Source organism: Lepidochelys olivacea, assembly GCF_965140295.1.
Source record: "Lepidochelys olivacea isolate rLepOli2 genome assembly, chromosome: 3".
NCBI classification, from domain to species: Eukaryota; Metazoa; Chordata; order Testudines; family Cheloniidae; genus Lepidochelys; species Lepidochelys olivacea.
The window spans coordinates 203,243,879-203,264,084 of record NC_140413.1 but is presented as its reverse complement, the minus strand read 5'-3'; the positions used below and the strand labels follow the sequence as shown (position 1 = coordinate 203,264,084).

The 20,206-nt window shown below is 44.2% G+C and overlaps 1 protein-coding gene across 3 annotated transcripts in view; it reads left to right on the top strand.

Annotated features, from left to right (window-relative positions):
• Positions 1–1,462: 1,462 nt before the first annotated feature.
• Positions 1,463–20,206, top strand: part of PLCB1 (phospholipase C beta 1) — a 675,122-nt gene continuing 656,378 nt past the window's right edge. For 2 of the 3 annotated variants that reach the window (XM_084624013.1, XM_084624012.1), the window contains exon 1: positions 1,520–1,738. In XM_084624013.1, the coding sequence (XP_084480139.1) occupies positions 1,640–1,738 (99 nt within the window). In that variant the 5' untranslated portion in view covers positions 1,520–1,639. Of the gene's footprint in view, positions 1,739–20,206 lie in introns of all 3 variants that reach the window. The other variant, XM_084624014.1, reaches the window with a different exon arrangement.

The following is a 20,206-nucleotide window of genomic DNA, read 5'->3' as shown; positions in this document are numbered from 1 at the left end:
TCAATTTCCAGACGAATGAATTTCTTCCCTTTGTCTGAACAGCACCCCAATAACATTTTCCAGACTTAGCCTCAACTTTCTCTGCACTTTATTCTCTCTGAAGAGGTATTTGTAACCACTAACAACCCTACCTGTCACACTGTACCTAAATAGCAAGTGTGATACAACTTTTACCCCTGGGTCTTGCAAACCCAGTGTTCTCACACCATCTGTTACAGTAAGTTAGGGAATAAGAGAAATGCTTAATTATTACAATAATACTCCCTAGCTCTTATACAGCACTTCTCAGCCATAGGTTTCAAAGTGCTCTACACAGCAAGTCAGTATCATTATTCCCATTGCACAATGGGGAAACTGAGGCAGAAGGCTGTGCGATGACTTGCCCAAAGTCACGCAGCCAGCCAATGGCAGAGCGGGAAATAGAGCCTGTGTCTAAGCATGGTGTTCTTTATAGGTAGGGTGGGCTACGTTTCAAGGAAATAAAGGACAGGTGTAGGAAAGTTAGGGACATAATTTTTTCCCCATATGTTTTACTGATGATATAAAGCAGCGGTTCACAAACTGTGGGTCGGGACCCCAAAGTGGGTCACGACCCAGTTTTAAGGGGTTCACCACGGCTGGTGTTAGACTTGCTGGGGCCCGGGGCTGAAGCCCAAGCCTAAGCCCTACCACCCGGGGCTGAAGACTGAGGGCTTCAGCCCTGGATGGCAGGGCTCAGGTTACAGGCCCCCCAACCGGGGCTGAAGCCCTTGGGCTTTGGATCTGGTCCACCTGGGGCAGTGAGGTTCGGGCTTTAAAAAACAAATAACCAACCCCGGCATTTGTCCCAGACTAGAATTTTCCCCATCATTGCTGGCTGCCATGTGGGCTGTCTCCTGTATGTCATGTGCTCCTGGGGACACTCGTCACCGGTCCCTGGGCAGGAGGGACGGGTGTCACCCTAGCTATAAGACTCCTGGGTGGAATTTTGCCTCTGCTTGCAGGCCAAGGGGCGTTCTCCCGCGTGGGGCCAGGATTTCCCCCTTCCTGCTGAGCAGAGAAAGCCTTTGCCACCTGTTCTGCAGGTGGGCCCTGCCCCCCCCAGCTGACTGCTGGCAAAGGGCCATGAAATACTGGGGGCGATTGGAGCCGGGGGGAGAGGGGAAAAGCTGCAGCTGTGCTAACCCCTCTCTCCCCAGATAGAGCCAGAGCTGGCCTGCCCCCTAACTTCGCCTTGCCTGGGGGGGTTGCAAAGCCAGTCTCCCCCACCCCACCCGCCAGCTCCGCGCGCGCCACTCTGTCTCCTCCCCCCCGCCCGGCTGCAGCGGCCTTCTTGTGCCGGTAGGTGGCGCTGCCGCCCCGCGGGCAGGCGGGTGACCCAGCGCGGAGGAAAGTTGGGGGCCGAGTCAGCTGGGGAAGGGGGGGGGAGGAGGAGGAGGAGGGCGGGCAGCGCGCTCGCGCCGGGCGCGCGTGTATATAGGATGTGCCGCCGCTGCATGGCTCTGTCCGCCGGCGGCCGCGCCAGCTGCCTGCTCGCCGCCCCTGCGCGCCGGTGACTCCCTCGCCCGGCTGCGGCAGCCCACTCCCCGGTGCTTCCTCCTCCTCCTCCCCGCCGCCGCCCGGGGCTGCCCTCCTTGCGGGCAGCCTCCATGCGCTGCCCATGGCCGGGGCACAGCCAGGCGTCCACGCGCTGCAGCTCAAACCCGTCTGCGTCTCCGACCTCCTGAAGAAAGGCACCAAATTTGTCAAGTGGGACGATGTAAGTCGGATCTGTTCCTTCCCTGTCCCCCCCCCCCCGCCCGCCTCTCCCTTTCCAGGACAAGGTGTGTGTGTGTGTGTGTGTCCCCCTCTACCCACCCTCCAGGCGCGTCCCCCCCCCCAGGGCTGCCCCCTCCGGCGGCGGGATGGGGGACAAGGCAACGTGCCGAGCGTGGCTGGATGCCCGGCTCCGGCCCGGCACATGGACCGCGCCGCGCACCGCCGGGGGACGGGGAGCGGGGGAGGCGGGGGGCAGCCTCACCTTGGCTCACACCTGTTGTGGGCTGGGGCAGAGCGAGGGGGCCTCCCCGCGTCCTTGCCGAGTGTTGAATTTCATGTTGGGGCGGGGGAAGAGGATGATTCCTCCGAAAAGGAGGAGCCCGCGCTCGGGTGCAGGGGGTTTGGGGCCGGCACCGGTGTGTGGTGTGGCCTCCCCCGCGACTGGGGTTGTTTCCAGAGCGTAGGGCGAGTGTGCGGGGCCGGAAGCCACACAGGTGCCGGCCCGCATTATACAAGTTGGAGGATGCGTCTGGGGGTGGGGGGCGTTTAAAACGGAGGGGGAGCAGGTTGACAGTAGGGATTTGTTTCCATGCCGGCGGTGAATTATGGTCCCTATTCCTTTTAGCATGCCATCTACGTTAGCGTGTGCACCTTCGGATCTATTGTTTATTGTAACCCTTTGACATCTAAACTGCCTCTTGACTGCTAAAACTTTTCTGAACTTACTTTGTCTCCCTTGCATCTATCTGTTCGTCCCATTTCACTTCATTCACTGTTATCTTTCCCCTCTCCCGTGTCTCTTGGTTATGTTGTATTCCATCTAATTCACCCTGTATTAGATGGTGATTTAAAGTGTATTCTTTTTGCTTTTGTCCCCTTCCTCTTTCTTTCCCTGTGTTCTCTCTCTCTCTTCGTAATGACTACTTTCGCAGCCTTTTGCCGCTTTCGCCAGTCTTCTTCATTCCCTCTCTCTTTATGGACTCTTCCCCTTCCACCTTGTGACCTGAAATAGGCTGAAAGCTTGTCTCTTTCACTGACAGAATTTGGTCCAATAAAAGCTTCTACCTCACCCAGCTTGCCTCTCCATCCTCTATCACACGACCTGTGCATACACACCCTTGCATCCCCTAAATGAAGAACATCACAGGTACCCGCTCACCTTTTTTCCTCGGCAAACAGCTCTCACAATCCTTGACTCCTCCCAAAATCTACATGCATTCAAGCCTCCCAACAAGACCCCCTCTCTCCTACACACTTCTTCTCTGATTCCCCCAAAGCTCTCATGCATTTTTGTTTCTGCAACACAAAACACATTCACACCCCTTCAGTACAAAATCACACACACACAAGCAGCATCCCTTCCTCCCCTGAAACATCCAATACTATTTCTGTCTCTTCATCTCAGCATTGCTACATAGTGTGGGAGAGGGGTAGGTCTATGCTGCCCCCTGAACGGTAGCTGATTAGCAGTTGGGACTTCTTTTTCTCTTTATAGGCTGTGCTAGGGACTTCTTCAGAGACTGGGTGGATAACATTCTCCTCCCCAGCATTGGGCCACCAGTTATGAGTGGGGAGGATATAGCATCGGGTGGAAGGAAACAGAGGGGGCAGGTTCCTTGTGAATCCCATCCCTCAGTGGTTGCTCCTGTGGTAAAACCTCAAGGGTTCCTGCCCTCCGCACACAGCTAGAGAAATGGACAACCCACCAGGGCTGGTGCTGATGTGTGCACTGAGGCAGCATTGCGATGAAAGTATATGGATTGGGCATAAAGGAGAAGACCGACTTGCTGCACGGACTGAATGGCAAGAGTTGTTGAGAAGAACTAGTTTTCGAGATCTCCTTTTATACTAGCTCAGCTCAAAAAGAAAAATTCTTGTGTAAAGTTGACTTCTCTAGAGACATGCGCAGTAACAGCAAAGAGAAAGTGCCGTTCACTGCTCCCGTTCTGTTGCACAGTATCACGTTACCATTGCTCTCAACCTGTCAAGAGACTAAAGGTGTGATCCTGACCTTCATAAATGTGTGACAAATGCTTGCAGTGAGGAATGCAACACCAAAAAATTAGGAGGGAAGTCTTGAAGCAATGGGGATTTACTTATTAAGGGATTCCTAGAAGCTGAGTTTCATGACTGTGCCAATAATTTACAGTTATAAACAGTGAGATAACACAAGGGTCACATAGTGCCTGAGGTAGATTTGGATCTAAAATGGATGATTCACTTGCTGTTCGGGTTGAGTTGACACCTGTGAGTTCTCACCGATCAGATTTGCTGTATTGTAGATCACAGCACAGTTTCAGCCTTAGTGCTGTGAGATATATATATATTTTTGATAAGCAATCTTGCCAGCAAATTCATAAACTACATATATGCTGAGGGCAAATTAACAGTGATTTATACTCTCCAGGTGAAGAATACAAGGAGTTATCAAACATGGATTATGTGTTTTGCCTATTTTTCATGGCCCTCGAATGTGTAACTGTGACAAGAACAGAATTGTTTGCAATATCTCATGGATATTGTTACCTTGAAAGATAGGACTAAATTATCTGCAAATAAAACTAGCTGATAGAGTTAAATCTGCAGAGAATTTGGTCCTTTGTTTTTATTTGTGAGGGCTATTACTGCACCATAATTCAGAAATGTGTATAGGTGAAGAGATGCACTCTGTGAAAATGGAGTCTTCCTGTATAAATAACTTACAGGATTTTTTTATTTAATTATGACTATATATTAGTATTGTATAGACTAAATGAAACCACCCACAATATTAAGCATGAAGGTTGTTAGCAAAAATTGACAAAGGATATAAATCCTAAATCAAGATTAATTGTTATAGATTCCCTGTTATATCTGGCACATATGAGCCCCCCAATCCTGCAACCTCATACACAAGAATAGATCCTCATGCCCCGCCCCATTCTTTATTGGTGGGCTCTCTAAGTGAGGAGGGTTCTCTGGAACATATATGAATGTAGAAATGGGACTGAGATTATCTGGCACTGAGACACCTGCCATGGGCATAACACTGAAATAGTTTTGAGCCTTAACTCTCTTTTGATTTATTTAATTGCAATTTACTTAGTGTGTGCGAGAGGGTTTTTTTCTTTAATATTTTTTTACCCACAATGCCTCATTCCAGCAATGGAATCACCCCAGGGAAAAATATTTTAGTGGAAGTGATCCCTACTGTAGTATGGAACATTTCATACCTTAAATTGTCAATAGACATACATTGCCTGTATTCAGAGAGATTTTTTTTTTAATGAGCATCATTGACCTGAGGCTTTATGGTCTAAAGTGTGAAAATGTGTATATAGGAGCTCCTCTGTGAAACAATAAGCCATAATAATGATGATACATAATATGTTAAAGAATTTACCATGACAATAAAACCTAATAGACCATTACAACTACTTTGGATCCATTGTGTAAACCTAGTGGATGTGCAGAGAAGTTAAGCTCATGCACTAAGGTTCCTTATGAAATATTTGTTGGGTGGAGGCAGGGGAGAATACTTCCCACAATCCGCTTTTGTAGGAGGAGATTTTAAAAGGTGCTAAAGGGGTTTAGGAGCACAAGCCCCTTTGACTATCAATGGGACGTGTGCTCCTAAATACCTTAGGTGCTTTTGAAAATATCTTACTAAACAAATAATTAGCTATTCTTCTCTTACCCCCTTCCTCCTCCCATACATGAATACTGGTCCTGTCTGTAGGCAGAGCCAAATTACCACTGAAGTAACAAGTCGACAGAACTTGGTCCTGGAATTTCAGTTTATGTTGTTTGGGCCTCCCCAAAGCACCTGAAAACGACTTTTTTCGTGTTTGGTACAACCCTAGAAATCTGATATGGAAAAGATTTGATCCACTCCTCTGTCAAGACAGCATTATCGCCTACCTATGCTTTCCCATACAGCACATTTCCTGTCTGTTTTATTTCTCTAATAGAAAAATGACCATATTGACTTCTTTTCACATCTCATAAAACAAAGGCTCTTCCTCAGCAAAACCTTGTGACTTGTACCAAGTTTCAGCCCAGAGCAAAATTTTCCAGATGAGTTATAAGCCACTGAAAATAGCTTTCTGCAAATGGGAGTGCTGAAAGGATTTTACCCAGAGTAGCACTTAGTGGCTATCACGCAGTCACACAATGTGTTGGAGGAAGAGTAAAGCAATAGCTCTTAAAGAATTAATTTAGTACTTCTTTGAATGATGCTGGGGTGAGATGCTGGCAGAAGCAGTAGTAATGTAAGCTTTTAAACTGACCCACCAGTGTGCTTGAAACCTGGCCTGGAGCAGCCATTCCTAGGTGTTAGAGAGCGAACTGCCCTCCAATATCCATCTAGTAACTTTGCTGAGACCACTAAGAAGTGCAACATGTGCAATGCTAAATGTGTGATGTGGACCCTCATCTACTCATAAGTGCAAATTGGTCACCTACACGCCTCGTATAGGGCCTGATCCAATGTCTGTGTGAAGTGCATAGGTGATCTCAGTTGAAAGACTCTTGTTGACTTCATTGACCGTGCTCTGAGCAGTAATAATCTTCTGTCAATTTAGACTGTTTAAATTGGTGCAATCTACGCAATCGTAAAGGCTGGAAATTCCATGTGTTCTGCAGGGGATTTCCTGTCCTGTACGTTGAAATCCATTTAAAATCTTATTTAAATAAAAGAGAATACACCTCTATCCTACGAGACAAGTGAAGTTCTCATACACCAGGATTACAGGTGACTATATAATATCCCCATAGCCATCTGCTTCCCCACTGAAGGATGTTTTGGCTTGAGACTCCTTACAGGGGGGCCTGATTGTCAGAATGGGCTGAGCACCTTGCTCTCCGAAATTGGGATCCTTTCAGTTGTCTCAAGTTAGGCTTCCAAAAATCAAGATGAGCAGAATCACTGGTCAGGAACAATCTTAGCCTTTCGTAGCAGGGAAAGAAGTCTGGGTTGTTCAAAGATTGGTTTGACTGCCAGTGCTGTAGACATGCTGGTGTCCCTCATTCCCAGTGTTTGACAGTTACCGTTTCAGGAAGAGGAGATTTATAGACTGGTGGCTGAACTTTGTGACTTTGTCCTTACCCATAACTATTTCACATTTGGGGACAATGTATACCTTCAGATCAGCGGCACTGCTATGGGTACCCGCATGGCCCCACAGTATGCCAACATTTTTATGGCTGATTTAGAACAACGCTTCCTCAGCTCTCGTCCCCTAAAGCCCCTACTCTACTTGCGCTATATTGATGACATCTTCATCATCTGGACCCATGGAAAAGAAGCCCTTGAGGAATTCCACCATGATTTCAACAATTTCCATCCCACCACCAACCTCAGCCTGGTCCAGTCCACACAAGAGATCCACTTCCTGGACACTACAGTGCTAATAAACAATGGTCACATAAACACCACCCTATACCGGAAACCTACTGACCGCTATTCCTACCTGCATGCCTCCAGCTTTCACCCTGACCACACCACACGATCCATCGTCTACAGCCAAGCTCTGCGATACAACCGCATTTGCTCCAACCCCTCAGACAGAGACAAACACCTACAAGATCTCTGTCAAGCTTTCTTACAACTACAATACCCACCTGCGGAAGTAAAGAAACAGATTGATAGAGCCAGAAGAGTTCCCAGAAGTTACCTACTACAGGATAGGCCTAACAAAGAAAATAACAGAACGCCACTAGCCGTCGCCTTCAGCCCCCAACTAAAACCCCTCCAACGCATTATTAAGGATCTACAACCTATCCTAAAGGATGACCCAACACTCTCACAAATCTTGGGAGACAGGCCAGTCCTTGCCTACAGACAGCCCCGCAACCTGAAGCAAATACTCACCAACAACCACATACCACACAACAGAACCACTAACCCAGGAACTTATCCTTGCAACAAAGCCCGTTGCCAATTGTGCCCACATATCTATTCAGGGGACACATCACAGGGCCTAATAACATCAGCCACACTATCAGAGGCTCGTTCACCTGCATATCCACCAATGTGATATATGCCATCATGTGCCAGCAATGCCCCTCTGCCATTTACATTGGTCAAACTGGAAAGTCTCTACATAAAAGAATAAATGGACACAAATCAGATGTCAAGAATTATAACATTCATAAACCAGTCGGAGAACACTTCAATCTCTCTGGTCACGCAATCACAGACATGAAGGTCGCTATCTTAAAACAAAAAAACTTCAAATCCAGACTCCAGCGAGAAACTGCTGAATTGGAATTCATTTGCAAATTGGATACTATTAATTTAGGCTTAAATAGAAACTGGGAGTGGCTAAGTCATTATGCAAGGTAGCCTATTTCCCCTTGTTTTTTCCTACCCACCCACTCCCAGATGTTCTGGTTTAACTTGGATTTAAACTTGGAGAGTGGTCAGTTTGGATGAGCTATTACCAGCAGGAGAGTGAGTTTGTGTGTGTATGGGGGTGGGGGTGTGTGTGTGTGAGAACCTGGATTTGTGCTGGAAATGGCCCACCTTGATTATCATGCACATTGTAGGGAGAGTGGTCACTTTGGATGAGCTATTACCAGCAGGATAGTGAGTTTGTGTGTGTGGGTTTTGGGAGGGGGGTGAGGGGGTGAGAGAACCTGGATTTGTGCAGGAAATGGCCCACCTTGATTATCATGCACATTGTAGGGAGAGTGGTCACTTTGGATGAGCTATTACCAGCAGGATAGTGAGTTTGTGTGTGTGGTTTTTGGGAGGGGGGTGAGGGGGTGAGAGAACCTGGATTTGTGCAGGAAATGGCCCAACTTGATTATCATGCACATTGTGTAAAGAGTTGTCACTTTGGATGGGCTATCACCAGCAGGAGAGTGAATTTGTGTGGGGGCGTGGAGGGTGAGAAAACCTGGATTTATGCTGGAAATGGCCCAACCTGATGATCACTTTAGATAAGCTATTACCAGCAGGACAGTGGGGTGGGAGGAGGTATTGTTTCATATTCTCTGTGTGTGTATATAAAGTCTGCTGCAGTTTCCACGTATGCATCCGATGAAGTGAGCTGTAGCTCACGAAAGCTCATGCTTAAATAAATTGGTTAGTCTCTAAGGTGCCACAAGTCCTCCTTTTCTTTTTGTGAATTTACTCTGGCCACTTGACAGTAAATCAAACCCAATGTTTTAATAATTCTTCCTTGGAGAGTTTTAAAGCCATTTTCAAAAGAACTACATTCAACTGCAAAGTGACGTTGTAAGGCTTTCCAAAGTCCACTTTGTTTAGGGATAGTGCAGGGGGTGGGGCCTGATAACGGCAGATATATTACTAGCTGGGTGAGTTAAAGAAACCGGAGTAGAAAGGAGTTTTTCTCATGGGGTTGGTGGAGGTACAGCTCTGCTCTGGTTTTGTGTGCATAGTTGCTGGAACTAGGGGAGCTGGGGGTGTGGCAGCTTGAAGTGGTTTCCATTATATACAGGGCTTACAGTTTGGTTCAAAGGCTCTCGGCACCACCACTATATACAAATTGCTGATTGTGCATAATGGTTTCCGCTGTGTGGCCCCAGCAGGAACAGGACAGACATTGCCGAGGTAGCACCAGCCCCAGAGCTAGGACACCGTTTAGCTGGTATTGTCTAGTGGTGGTAATTGGCATGCCAAGGCAGGTTAATGGAATGGTATAAGTTAAAAAACTGTATTTGTTTTCAATTCTCACTTAAAGAGTTTCTTATCTTCCGTAGTGATAATATGTACTTTACATAAAGGCTTTGACTGGGTCTTTGCTGCTTATGCTATTTACTTTCACTTTCAAGTGTAGTCTACCAATAAATAATGGAGAGGTTATATTTACTGGGAATGCTGCCTAAATTAGGCGACTTTCTGGCCATAAAACTGGCACGCAGTTTGAACCAAAAATGTAGTTATCAGAATTGAACTGTTGCACACGCAGCAGCATCCAGTGGCTAGGGCACCAGGTGGGAAGTCAGGAGACCGGGGGCAAGGTAGTCCAGGGTGACTAGTGAATTCTGAGCGCCCAAATTGAGATACTTTAAAGGGGTCTTATTTTTAGGAAGGGCTGAGCACTCACCTTTGAAAATGAGGTTCTTCCGTTTGTCTCATGTTGACTTGCTGCTCACTCTTAAAAATCTTGGCCCTGGGCTCTGCCATGTCATTTGTTTTATGACCATGGGCAAATCACTTAACCACTCTCTGCCTCCACACCCTCCTCTGTAAAATGGGGTAAATATCATTATCCTATCTACTCATCACAGTTGCGCCTGAGCCCCTCAAAACCACTAATGGATTTTATCCTCACAATACCCCATGGGAGGTAGGGAAATGTTATTCCCATTTTAACAAAGGTGCAGGGGAACAAAGATGCAGACAAACTAAGTGACCTGCCCACGCTCACCCAGGAAGTTCAGAGTGAAGTCAGGAATTGAACCCAGAGTTCTTCAGTAGACTTCATAAGGACTCACCTGCTAGACCAGTGATTCTCAACTAGGGGTATTTGTATCCCTGGAGATACGCAGAGGTCTTCCAAGGGGTACATCAACTCATCTAGATGTTTGCCTAGTTTTACAACAGGCTACATAAAAAGCACTAGCGAAGTGAGTACAAACAAAAATTTTATACAGACGACTTGTTTATGCTGCTCTGTATACTATACACTGAAATGTAAGTTCAATATTTATATTGCAATTGATTTATTTTATAATTATATGGTAAAAATGAGAAAGGAAGCCATTTGTCAGTAATAGTGTGGCTGTGACTCTTTTGTATTTTTATGTCTGATTTTGTAAGCAGTAGTTTTTAAGTGAGATGTAACTTGCGGGTAGGCAAGACAAATCAAGACTCCTGGAAGGGGTACAGTAGCCTGGAAGGGTTGAGAGCCACTGTGCTAGATTATCTTTACTCACATTTATAAAATGCTTTTGAACTTGGTGGGTGACTAGTGCAGTGTGATTTGGTCCGGGAGAATTCATGGGCCTATTTGTTTGTTTGGCGTCTTTTTTTCAGAAGATTATCAAGAACATTTGATGTGTTTGTTATACTTTATAAACATCCAGATATGTACATGTATCAAGTATTATCAGTATGGATAAGTAGAAATAAATAAAACAAACTAGTTGTGAATACTTGCCTGAGAATGTATTTCTCCTTTGAAGAAACTTTCAGATGTGGTTTAAATTATTGGCTGTCATATAGCTTGTTTTATTTTGGCATTTTTTTTATTCTGTCCAAATCAGTCACTACTGAATATTTCTGAGACCATCAGAAATGAACCAACATTGGTCTGCTCTTAGATATATTCAGAGATTAGACTTTTCCTTTTTTAAAAACAGAAGAAAAACATACTCAACTGAACAACTTTGTTTTTCCAGCCGGTTTGGATTTGGAACTCTCTTGAGTCCAACGTGTTCTGTTTGTTTTTCTTTAATTATATTTAATCTGCAATGATCGGACCAAATATAATGAACAAAAATAAAGTAGGGAAGGATACACTGTTATCTAAACTAGTGGGAAAATGTTGTATAACCGTTCTCTTGCAACACAAGAAGAAAATCAGATACTGAATTTAAACAAATCATATTTCAGATGTTCAATCAGCTAATATTTCATCACAGGATAAATTCTGATCCTATTGAACTCCATTGGAAAGCATTTATTGGGACAGAGATTTGGCCCCAAGGTTATCTTGTAAAATGAGTAGACTCTTATCCCAAAAGGATATGAAAATGATTTTCAATTCCATATATAGCCTCTATTACCTTAATATCTGACCACCTCACAATCTCTTTGTCATAAATATAAAGGGAAGGGTAAACCCCTTTGAAATCCCTCCTGGCCAGGGGAAAGCTCCTCTCACCCATAAAGGGTTAAGAAGCTAAAGGTAACCTCGCTGGCACCTGACCAAAATGACCAATGAGGAGACAAGATACTTTCAAAAGCTGGGAGGAGGGAGAGAAACAAAGGGTCTGTGTGTCTGTCTATATGCTGCCTTTGCCGGGGATAGACCAGGAATGGAGTCTTAGAACTTTTAGTAAGTAATCTAGCTAGGTATGTGTTAGATTATGATTTCTTTAAATGGCTGAGAAAACAACTGTGCTGAATAGAATAACTATTTCTGTCTGTGTATCTTTTTTGTAACTTAAGGTTTTGCCTAGAGGGGTTCTCTATGTTTTGAATCTAATTACCCTGTAAGGTATCTACCATCCTGATTTTACAGGGGGGATTTCTTTATTTCTATTTACTTCTATTTTTATTAAAAGTCTTCTTGTAAGAAAACTGAATGCTTTTTCATTGTTGTAAGATCCAAGGGTTTGGGTCTGTGGTCACCTATGCAAATTGGTGAGGCTTTTTATCCAACATTTCCCAGGAAAGGGGTGGGGTGCAAGTGTTGGGAGGATTGTTCATTGTTCTTAAGATCCAAGGGTCTGGGTCTGTAGTCACCTAGGCAAATTGGTGAGGCTTTTTATCAAACCTTGTCCAGGAAGTGGGGTGCAAGGTTTTGGGAAGTATTTTGGGGGGAAGGATGCGTCCAAACAGCTCTTCCCCAGTAACCAGTATTAGTTTGGTGGTGGTAGCGGCCAGTCCAAGGACAACGGGTGTAATATTTTGTACCTTGGGGAAGTTTTGACCTAAGCTGGTAAAGATAAGCTTAGGAGGTTTTTCATGCAGGTCCCCACATCTGTACCCTAGAGTTCCGAGTGTGGGAGGAACCTTGACACTCTTATTATATTTATTCTCACAACATCCGTGTAAGATAGGCAAGTTCTATTTTACCCTCTTTACAGATGGGGAACTGGGACACAGACAGGCTAAGTGAATTGCCTATGGTCGTACAGGAAGTCTGAGGTGGAGAAAGGACTTGAAGTGAGGTCTCTGAAGTCACAAGCTAGTGCCCCAAGCATTGGATTATCCTTCAAACAGCTATGCCAGATAATGATGAAAGGACTGAAATCCTTATCTGTTTTAATCTGGTAAATACAAGTTCTGTCAGTAGAATTTGATGTATCATTATTTTCATTGTGCAAAAATGCTTTCTAGCAGAGTGGAAAAAAATGGAGAAAAAACGTGGCTATCCAAATGTGTCAGCCACCAAAAACTGACTTTTTGTTAACTAAAACATTTCAAAATGGTCACTGAAGTTTTTGATTTACTGAAACAAGATGGGTTATTTTTAAATGAAAAACTTGTATAAAGTATAAACATTGACATTTTTATGCAATAAATTGCAGTTTAGAGAAAAAGGTTCTTATTTGATTGAAAAAAGTTCGAGTTAAAGAAGTTTTGACCTGCTCTACTTTCTACACAAAACTTCGCTTTTTAAGAAAAAAAAAATTAAATAAATTTGTTGTTACTACAGTCAAACCACATTAAAAGACCATTAGTAAGGTTGCAAAATCAAGCAATTAAAAGCTAGGAAATGCCAGAATTAAGATTGCCTGTGCAACTTAATTTGGTCCCTTGTGTGTATGCATTATGATACAGTCTTTAATTACATAATCACATACTATTTTGCTACAGGATTCCTGGCTCATTCGTTGCACAGGACAGTGGTGTTGACTTATTCAATCTTATTAACAGTCCTCATTGTTCAGTGGATGGCTCCATAGCTTATTTAATGTATGCTATTCAAACCCTGCGCTGATGACACAATTATTAATTTCTTCATGGGCTTTTCTGTAGTACCCCTCACCGTTTGTTGAAGCACTCAGATACTACATCAATGAATTAATGTTCACAATGCCCCTGTGTGCTCAGGGTGTGTTGTTCCCATTTCAATCCCCATCCCCAACACTCTTCCCCCCCCACCCCCCCAGCCTTGTTTAGCGGCATGACATGAAGGGCATGTCTACACTTTGAGCTGGGTGGGTGATGCGAGACTCAAGGAGACATCCTTGTGTGAGCTCTCAGCTGGCTCGGACAAAGCTAGTGCACTAAAAACAGGGAGTAGCCGCGGCAGTGTGAGCAGCCCTGAGTACGCACCCGCTGGGGACCGTAGGCATGTACTCAGGTCAGGAGCGACGGAAGCGCCCTAAAAGTGGATGGGCCACCGGTGCCTGAACTGTGGCCCTGCACTGCCCCTTCTTCCCACCCTCGTACCGCCCCTTCCATGAGGTCCTGCCCCTGTGCTACTGCTTCCCTCCCCAAGACTCCGGTGCAAAAACAATGAGGAGTCCTTGTGGCACCTTTAGCCCACGAAAGCTTATGCCCAAATAAATGCGTTTAGTCTCTAAGGTGCCACAAGGACTCCTTGTTTTTGCTGATACAGACTAACACGGCCACCACTCTGAAACCTTCCTGGTACAGTATCCTAGGGCTTGTGTGTGTAGAAAACTTGTACCGCTTTTAGCTATGCTGTACTGGTATAGTTAAAGCAGTGCAACTCTAGAAATTGCACTGGTAAAGTGCTTTTACCCCTATCACTTATTCCTGTACGGGAAGGGGGGTTAATTATACTGGTATAAGGCACCTTTATGCTGCTCTAACTGCATCCACACTAGGGGTTATACTGGTATAACTATTTTGGTTTAAAAAAAAAAAACCCCACACCCATAACTGTAACCCCCTACAAACTCTGAATGTGGGCCCGGCTTTAGCTGAATCTGAGGGGCTTGTCTACATGAATGTTTAGTTTGTCGCAAGTTGGGGTGTGAATTTACCCCGCACTAGCCTGCAGCTCACATCTGTCCTTGGAAATCCTGGAGACGTGTATTAACAGTTCTTTAAAGTGCATTTATCTAGTGCTCTTTACACTGGGAGGGCATCAGCAGGGGCCATACAGACAGCGCAGCAGGTCAGTGCAGAGTAGGGTCACACCCCAGCTTGCAATGAACTAAACTTTCTTACAAAACTGCTGTAGGTGAAGACCAAAATATTGGGAGATTAAAGCCATGATCCTGTGGATTCTTAAACAGGTGCATAATTTTAGTCATCATCTCCTGTCTGCTGCTCTTGTGCTTAAAGCCATCCATCCACTTTTGTAGCATTTCTCATAGGACGTGTCTCAACACAGAAGTTGCACCAGTAAAAGTTTTGGCAGAATGCCTTCATGTTGGGTCGTTTGTGCCATTCAGCATGTCACCACAGCATTGGGCAGTAGTGGCAGAAGTGTGGAGCAGTGCGGGTAGACATCCCACTTTCTTTGTTTGTGCCTCAGTGGCATAAAATCTCTTTACAACAATGAAAAGTCACTTAGGTTTTTCAGTACACTAAAAATTACAGTGACCTTTTTTTATATACACAGGCCCGAATTTTCCAAAATGGGAGCCTAAAGTTATGCTTCTAAGGGGGTGGGGGGGGGAATTTTCAAGTCTCCTGAATGATTTACGGGCACAAGTCCCATTAACATCAAACTTTGATGGAGGCATGTAGCCTGGTTGATGCATTTCAGCTTTCTTGATTTCTGTGAATGCAGTATGTCAGGAGGTGGTTTTGGTTGCAAATACAGCACAGGGCTAGAAGAGTGTTTTAAGTGTGAAACGTCTTAGTGGAAAATATCTCTATGCAAAATATGAAATTAAGTTAGGAAGTTAGGAAACCATTTAAAGAAAATAGTCCAAAATGTCTGTTTGAGCAATTCAAGACTATAAAATTGGAAGAGAGTAAAGAACATGTAAATAAAAAAAAATCTGTTTTAAATTAAAAATCAGGGTTTTGTTTTTTTTTAATCCCTCTGATGTTGTATATACTGGTCTATCAGATTGGGTCCACGCTGCTGCTGTTCTTTTTATTTCAGGAATTTGCAGAGGAACTCCATCAGAAGCCAGAGCTCTGCTTGGCAATAGTAGGCAGAGGGTGGTATTTGAAGCTGCTAACAATTTGCGGTCATTTGTGGCACGGACTTGTTGGCTAGACGTTGCAGATCTGCTGTGCCTTTCTCTGCTTTTTTTTTCCTTCTCCACCCTAATTGTTTCTCTTCCCCATCCCACATCTTGATTGTATTCTCGGAACGTCTCCATGAATGTTTCAGCATGCCATGTATTGGTTGTTCTGTTTGTTTATTTGGGGCCAGATGTTCAAAAGATGTTCTAAATACGTGTTTGGCTTCCCAAAAGGGACACCTGTTGGTCTCAATGGGAGCTGCTGCGCTTTGAGTACCTTTTTGACAATCAGGTGCCTAAATGGGAGTTGAGCTCTTTAGAAATCTAGTCCTGAGAGACTGTGCTGAGAACAGCCTCTTTGCTCACTTCTGTGAGGATACAGTCAGCCGAGCCTCGTCTTTCCTTCTGTTGCTTTATTTTCTCTCTTTTCTTTTGTGTGTTGGATTCAATAGGGGTGGGGAAGAAATGAGTTTGCCCCCCTCCCTCTTTGTTTGTCCTTAGGTGTTTTTCCTTTGTAGGGGTGGCTTGTTTACCTGGATGGAAGGGAATTGTATTTCGTACACTCATAAAGTGCTTTTGTGTCTCCTCGGTTTTGTTGTCTGTGTAGGTGTGGATGGAAAACCGCTCCATTTGGGGAGGTTGGGAAGTGGGTCAGTTATGTGCGGGAGAAAACTGAATGAATGGGTTTGAAGATACTCCTCAGCAATGACTCGTAGCAATGTGGGGTGCAAAAATATCTTATTTGTAAATATAATACAGGAATTGTGTATGAAATATTTATCTTTTAAGTCAGACAGTTATTACTTGGAACGGTGGGGTTGACCAAACTTCTGATGCACTGGTTTAGGTTCTTCATTTTCTTATGTGTAAATGTATAGGGAGTTTTCATGGTTTTTTTTGCAAAAAGAAAAGGAGTACTTGTGGCACCTTAGAGACTAACCAATTTATTTGAGCATGAGCTTTCGTGAGCTACAGCTCACTTCATCGGATGCATGCCGTGGAAACTGCAGCAGACTTTATTTATACACAGAGAATATGAAAAAATACCTCCTCCCACCCCACTGTCCTGCTGGTAATAGCTTATCTAAAGTGATCATCAGGTGGGCCATTTCCAGCACAAATCCAGGTTTTCTCACCCTCCGCCCCCCCCACAAATTCACTCTCCTGCTGGTGATAGCCCATCCAAAGTGACAACTCTTTACACAATGTGCATGATAATAAAGTTGGGCCATTTCCTGCACAAATCCAGGTTCTCTCACCCCCTCTCCCCCCTCCCAAAAACCACACACACAAACTCACTATCCTTTTTTTTGATTGATTTCCCCTCCCCAAATAAAAAGCTACTTGTGGGTCCATAGTCCCAAAGACTGTGTGTTTGTGAGTGGGGAAGAGCATCCTGCAAAGGTGAGCAGAGAAGTTTTATTTCTGTTCCCAGATCCAGAAATAGGAGTATGGCTCTGGATGAGAGCTTGACACAGTTTTATTTTAGAAACAAGAACGTCGAGACAGTCTGAACCCAGCCCTTGCTGCTGCTGCTGCCACTCACAGCTGCCACAAGGGTGAGGAAGATCTGTAGACAACATTTTTAAAAAGTTAGATATGGTAAATAAAAGTTTTATAGGGCAGGCACTGTCTCTGGCTCTGTGTTTATACGATGTCTAGCAGAATGGGACACCAATTTTGGTTGGGACTTTTATGTGCTGTTGTAATACACATCATAAAATGTTTTGTCATATCAGAGCAGTGCATTTAACATAAAAAAACAAGAGTTGAAATTATTATAAATTAGTAACAGAGCAGAGAAAATGTTCTTGCTTTTGCATTTCCTGACTTAAAGCTGAATTTTTTTTTGTTAGCACAGCTTTTGATTTTGTAATATAATAAAATTTCTACTATACTCGGAAGCTTTAATTGAATTCCTCTTTATGCATCGCATGGTGCAGATTCCGTTTTGTCACTTTACGGGGATTGGAGGCTTTGGTGCAATTCTTTTTGTGGCACTACGAAGTCTGCTGAGTGTAGCTGGCGTCCCACAGCCTGAGACTCGAAAAATCGTACTTTGACAGCCGTATATCGTCCACGCAGATGCAGCCAAACAGCTTTTGGATTTAAGCAGTTGATTTGGAATGATTAACCAGCAAAACGGATTAATCCTAGACATAATCTCTTTATGCCTGTCTTTCCCAACACCTCCGCCCCCTCCAAATGTCCTGTGTGCCTCATCCTTCAGAGGAGCAACTTGCATCTCTTTTACTGTGCTGTCAGTTTACGTACAAACGGCACAAAAAATGTCTAGAGGTGGGCTGAGGAAAGGCAGTTACGTGATGTGAATCATTTCTTTTCGAAAGGAACAGATTTCAGAGCACTTTTATAGTATTTTACAGATACTGACATCCACTCAATCTCTTCTTCATTAGGTTTGTTTTAGATTTATTTTCCATTGCATCTAGTACAAGTGTAACATGGACAGACCCTAGTCGTCGGCAGGTGGGATCGAACCTAGGACCTTAGTGCATGAGCCTCTACCACAGAAGCTAAAAGCCAGCTGACTCTTAGCTAAGGCTGTAGAGCAGACTCATTTAACTCTCTCTTTCTAAGTGGTCTTGGTGCCACGAGATGGGACAGAACACCACACCCAGAAGGTGTGTGGTTTACACAAGCAACCACATTGCACCCTTTGGACTTGGGGAAGACCCTGATTCAGGAAAACAATCCAGTGTGTTCTTATCTTTATTCAGCAAAACATTTAAGCATAGGCACAAGTTCCACTGAAATTGAAAGTTAAGCAGGTGCCCAAATGCATTGCTGAATCATAGCAAAATATCTTGTCTCCCTCCATACTTTTAATTTGTTGTGACGTCTTTTGCTAATACACAGTACCACTAGTATTTTTTTAGTGGATCAGACTTTCCCTTCAGTTGACAGTCAGGACACTTGTCGCAGGACAGTTAATGTCCTAGTGTGACTTACCAGCTTGTGTTCTATGACTTTAACGTTTGGAGAGAGAATTTCTGGTTTTCATTTAACAAAATTCTAGCCAGCACATTTTGTGTTTTGTTTCCTTTCCTTATTACTGTCCACCTTTCCATAGCTTCTTTCCCTCAGTGTTTCCCCTTGATCTTACATCTGAACTGTGGGTGTCCTGTGTTGTGCTTCTGAGTTGAACTGTAATACTTTCAGGGCAAGGACATAGACTTTCCTCAGACCTTCACGTGTTATCTGTTGAATTAAAGTGTTTTGTGTGGTAAGGTGCTACTGAATATGAATTTGAATTGTGCATTATGTGCTTTGTAAAGCTGACATAAAATACTCCATAAATAATCATGTCCCCAAAGCAGATAATGTCACATGTCAGTTACTTTTGTCAGGTAATCCTCATTAAGGGCTTGATGCTGCATTCCTTGTGCATCCACAAGAAACATAGAGTTTGGTTCTATAAAGTATATGTCCTTATGCTGGGATGAAAACTTCTTTAAGGGACACTGTTCACACTTCTCTGTTTCTCTCCCTCCCTTCCCCCTCCCCACCCCCGTTGATACAAATGACAGCTGACAGATAACAGAAAGGGATTAGAGAAATTATTTTTCCAGTGTGTGTTTGTGCATTTGACAAGCAGTTTCACTATTTCTCTTTATAGTCTAATTTGCCTATTTGGATGTATCTTTCATACAGCCATGGGGACAGTTAAAAGACTGTAAAACCGTTTAAAAAAAACTGGTGAGGGTATTGAGGGCAGATGTCTCACCGTTGTTATGATGGCTGTCAATTGCTTGACCATAGCTAAGTGGTGGACATGCTGTCACTTTTGCTTATTGTATCAACTATGGTTATTTCACTAGTTCGTCTTCACCTATTGCCTCCTCATACGTTCAGATTGTAAATCCTTTGGGATGGAGATTGTCTCTTTATTATGTATGCGCACTGCACAGCACAGTGGGGGCTCCAATCCCCGTATGCTGCTTCTAGGCACCACTGCAATACAAATGGTTCATCATTTGAAACTACTCAACTCTCTCTCTCTTTTTTTTTTTTTTTTTTTTTTTTTTTTTTTAAAGCTGACTAGACTTCAAGTCAATGGGATCACTTTTAATTAAATCAAGCAACCTGCTTGTGTCCGTTGTGTATTAGACATTATATTCTATACACCGCCCTTGATCCATTCACACAAGAAGGGGGAAAAATCAGCTGTGAAGCTGAGCGGCTAATGGATCAGTCAGCAAAGGAATGTCCGAGCCCAACTGAATTTGTCAGAAAAAGCAAGCTAAATGCCACTGAGCCAGCCCCCGTACTGCATTCTCCCCATGCGGTGGTCCCTGGGGAGGATCGAATCAGAAAGACGGGTCTTCAAGTCCTCACCCACAGAGGCCAGTGAGAACAAATTATAAACTGGTACTGCATTGGCCTTGTGTGACCAATAAGTGCTTGTCAGGGTGGATACCAAGGGAAAAAAGGTGACATGGCTGCTTCAGGCAGGCAGCTGTCTCAGGGAAACCACTGTTCCATCCCTGTTGTTGGAAAAATAGTGATGACTGTCCAAACCTTGCACCCTGAAGTGCAGTCCACCCCTGAGGAAAGCACTTGATTGAGGCCTACCCTGACTCCCATGACCGCTGCACTGGATGCTCTTGTGTAAACACTGCAGGAAGCAGGATGTACCCTGTGGGAAGACCCG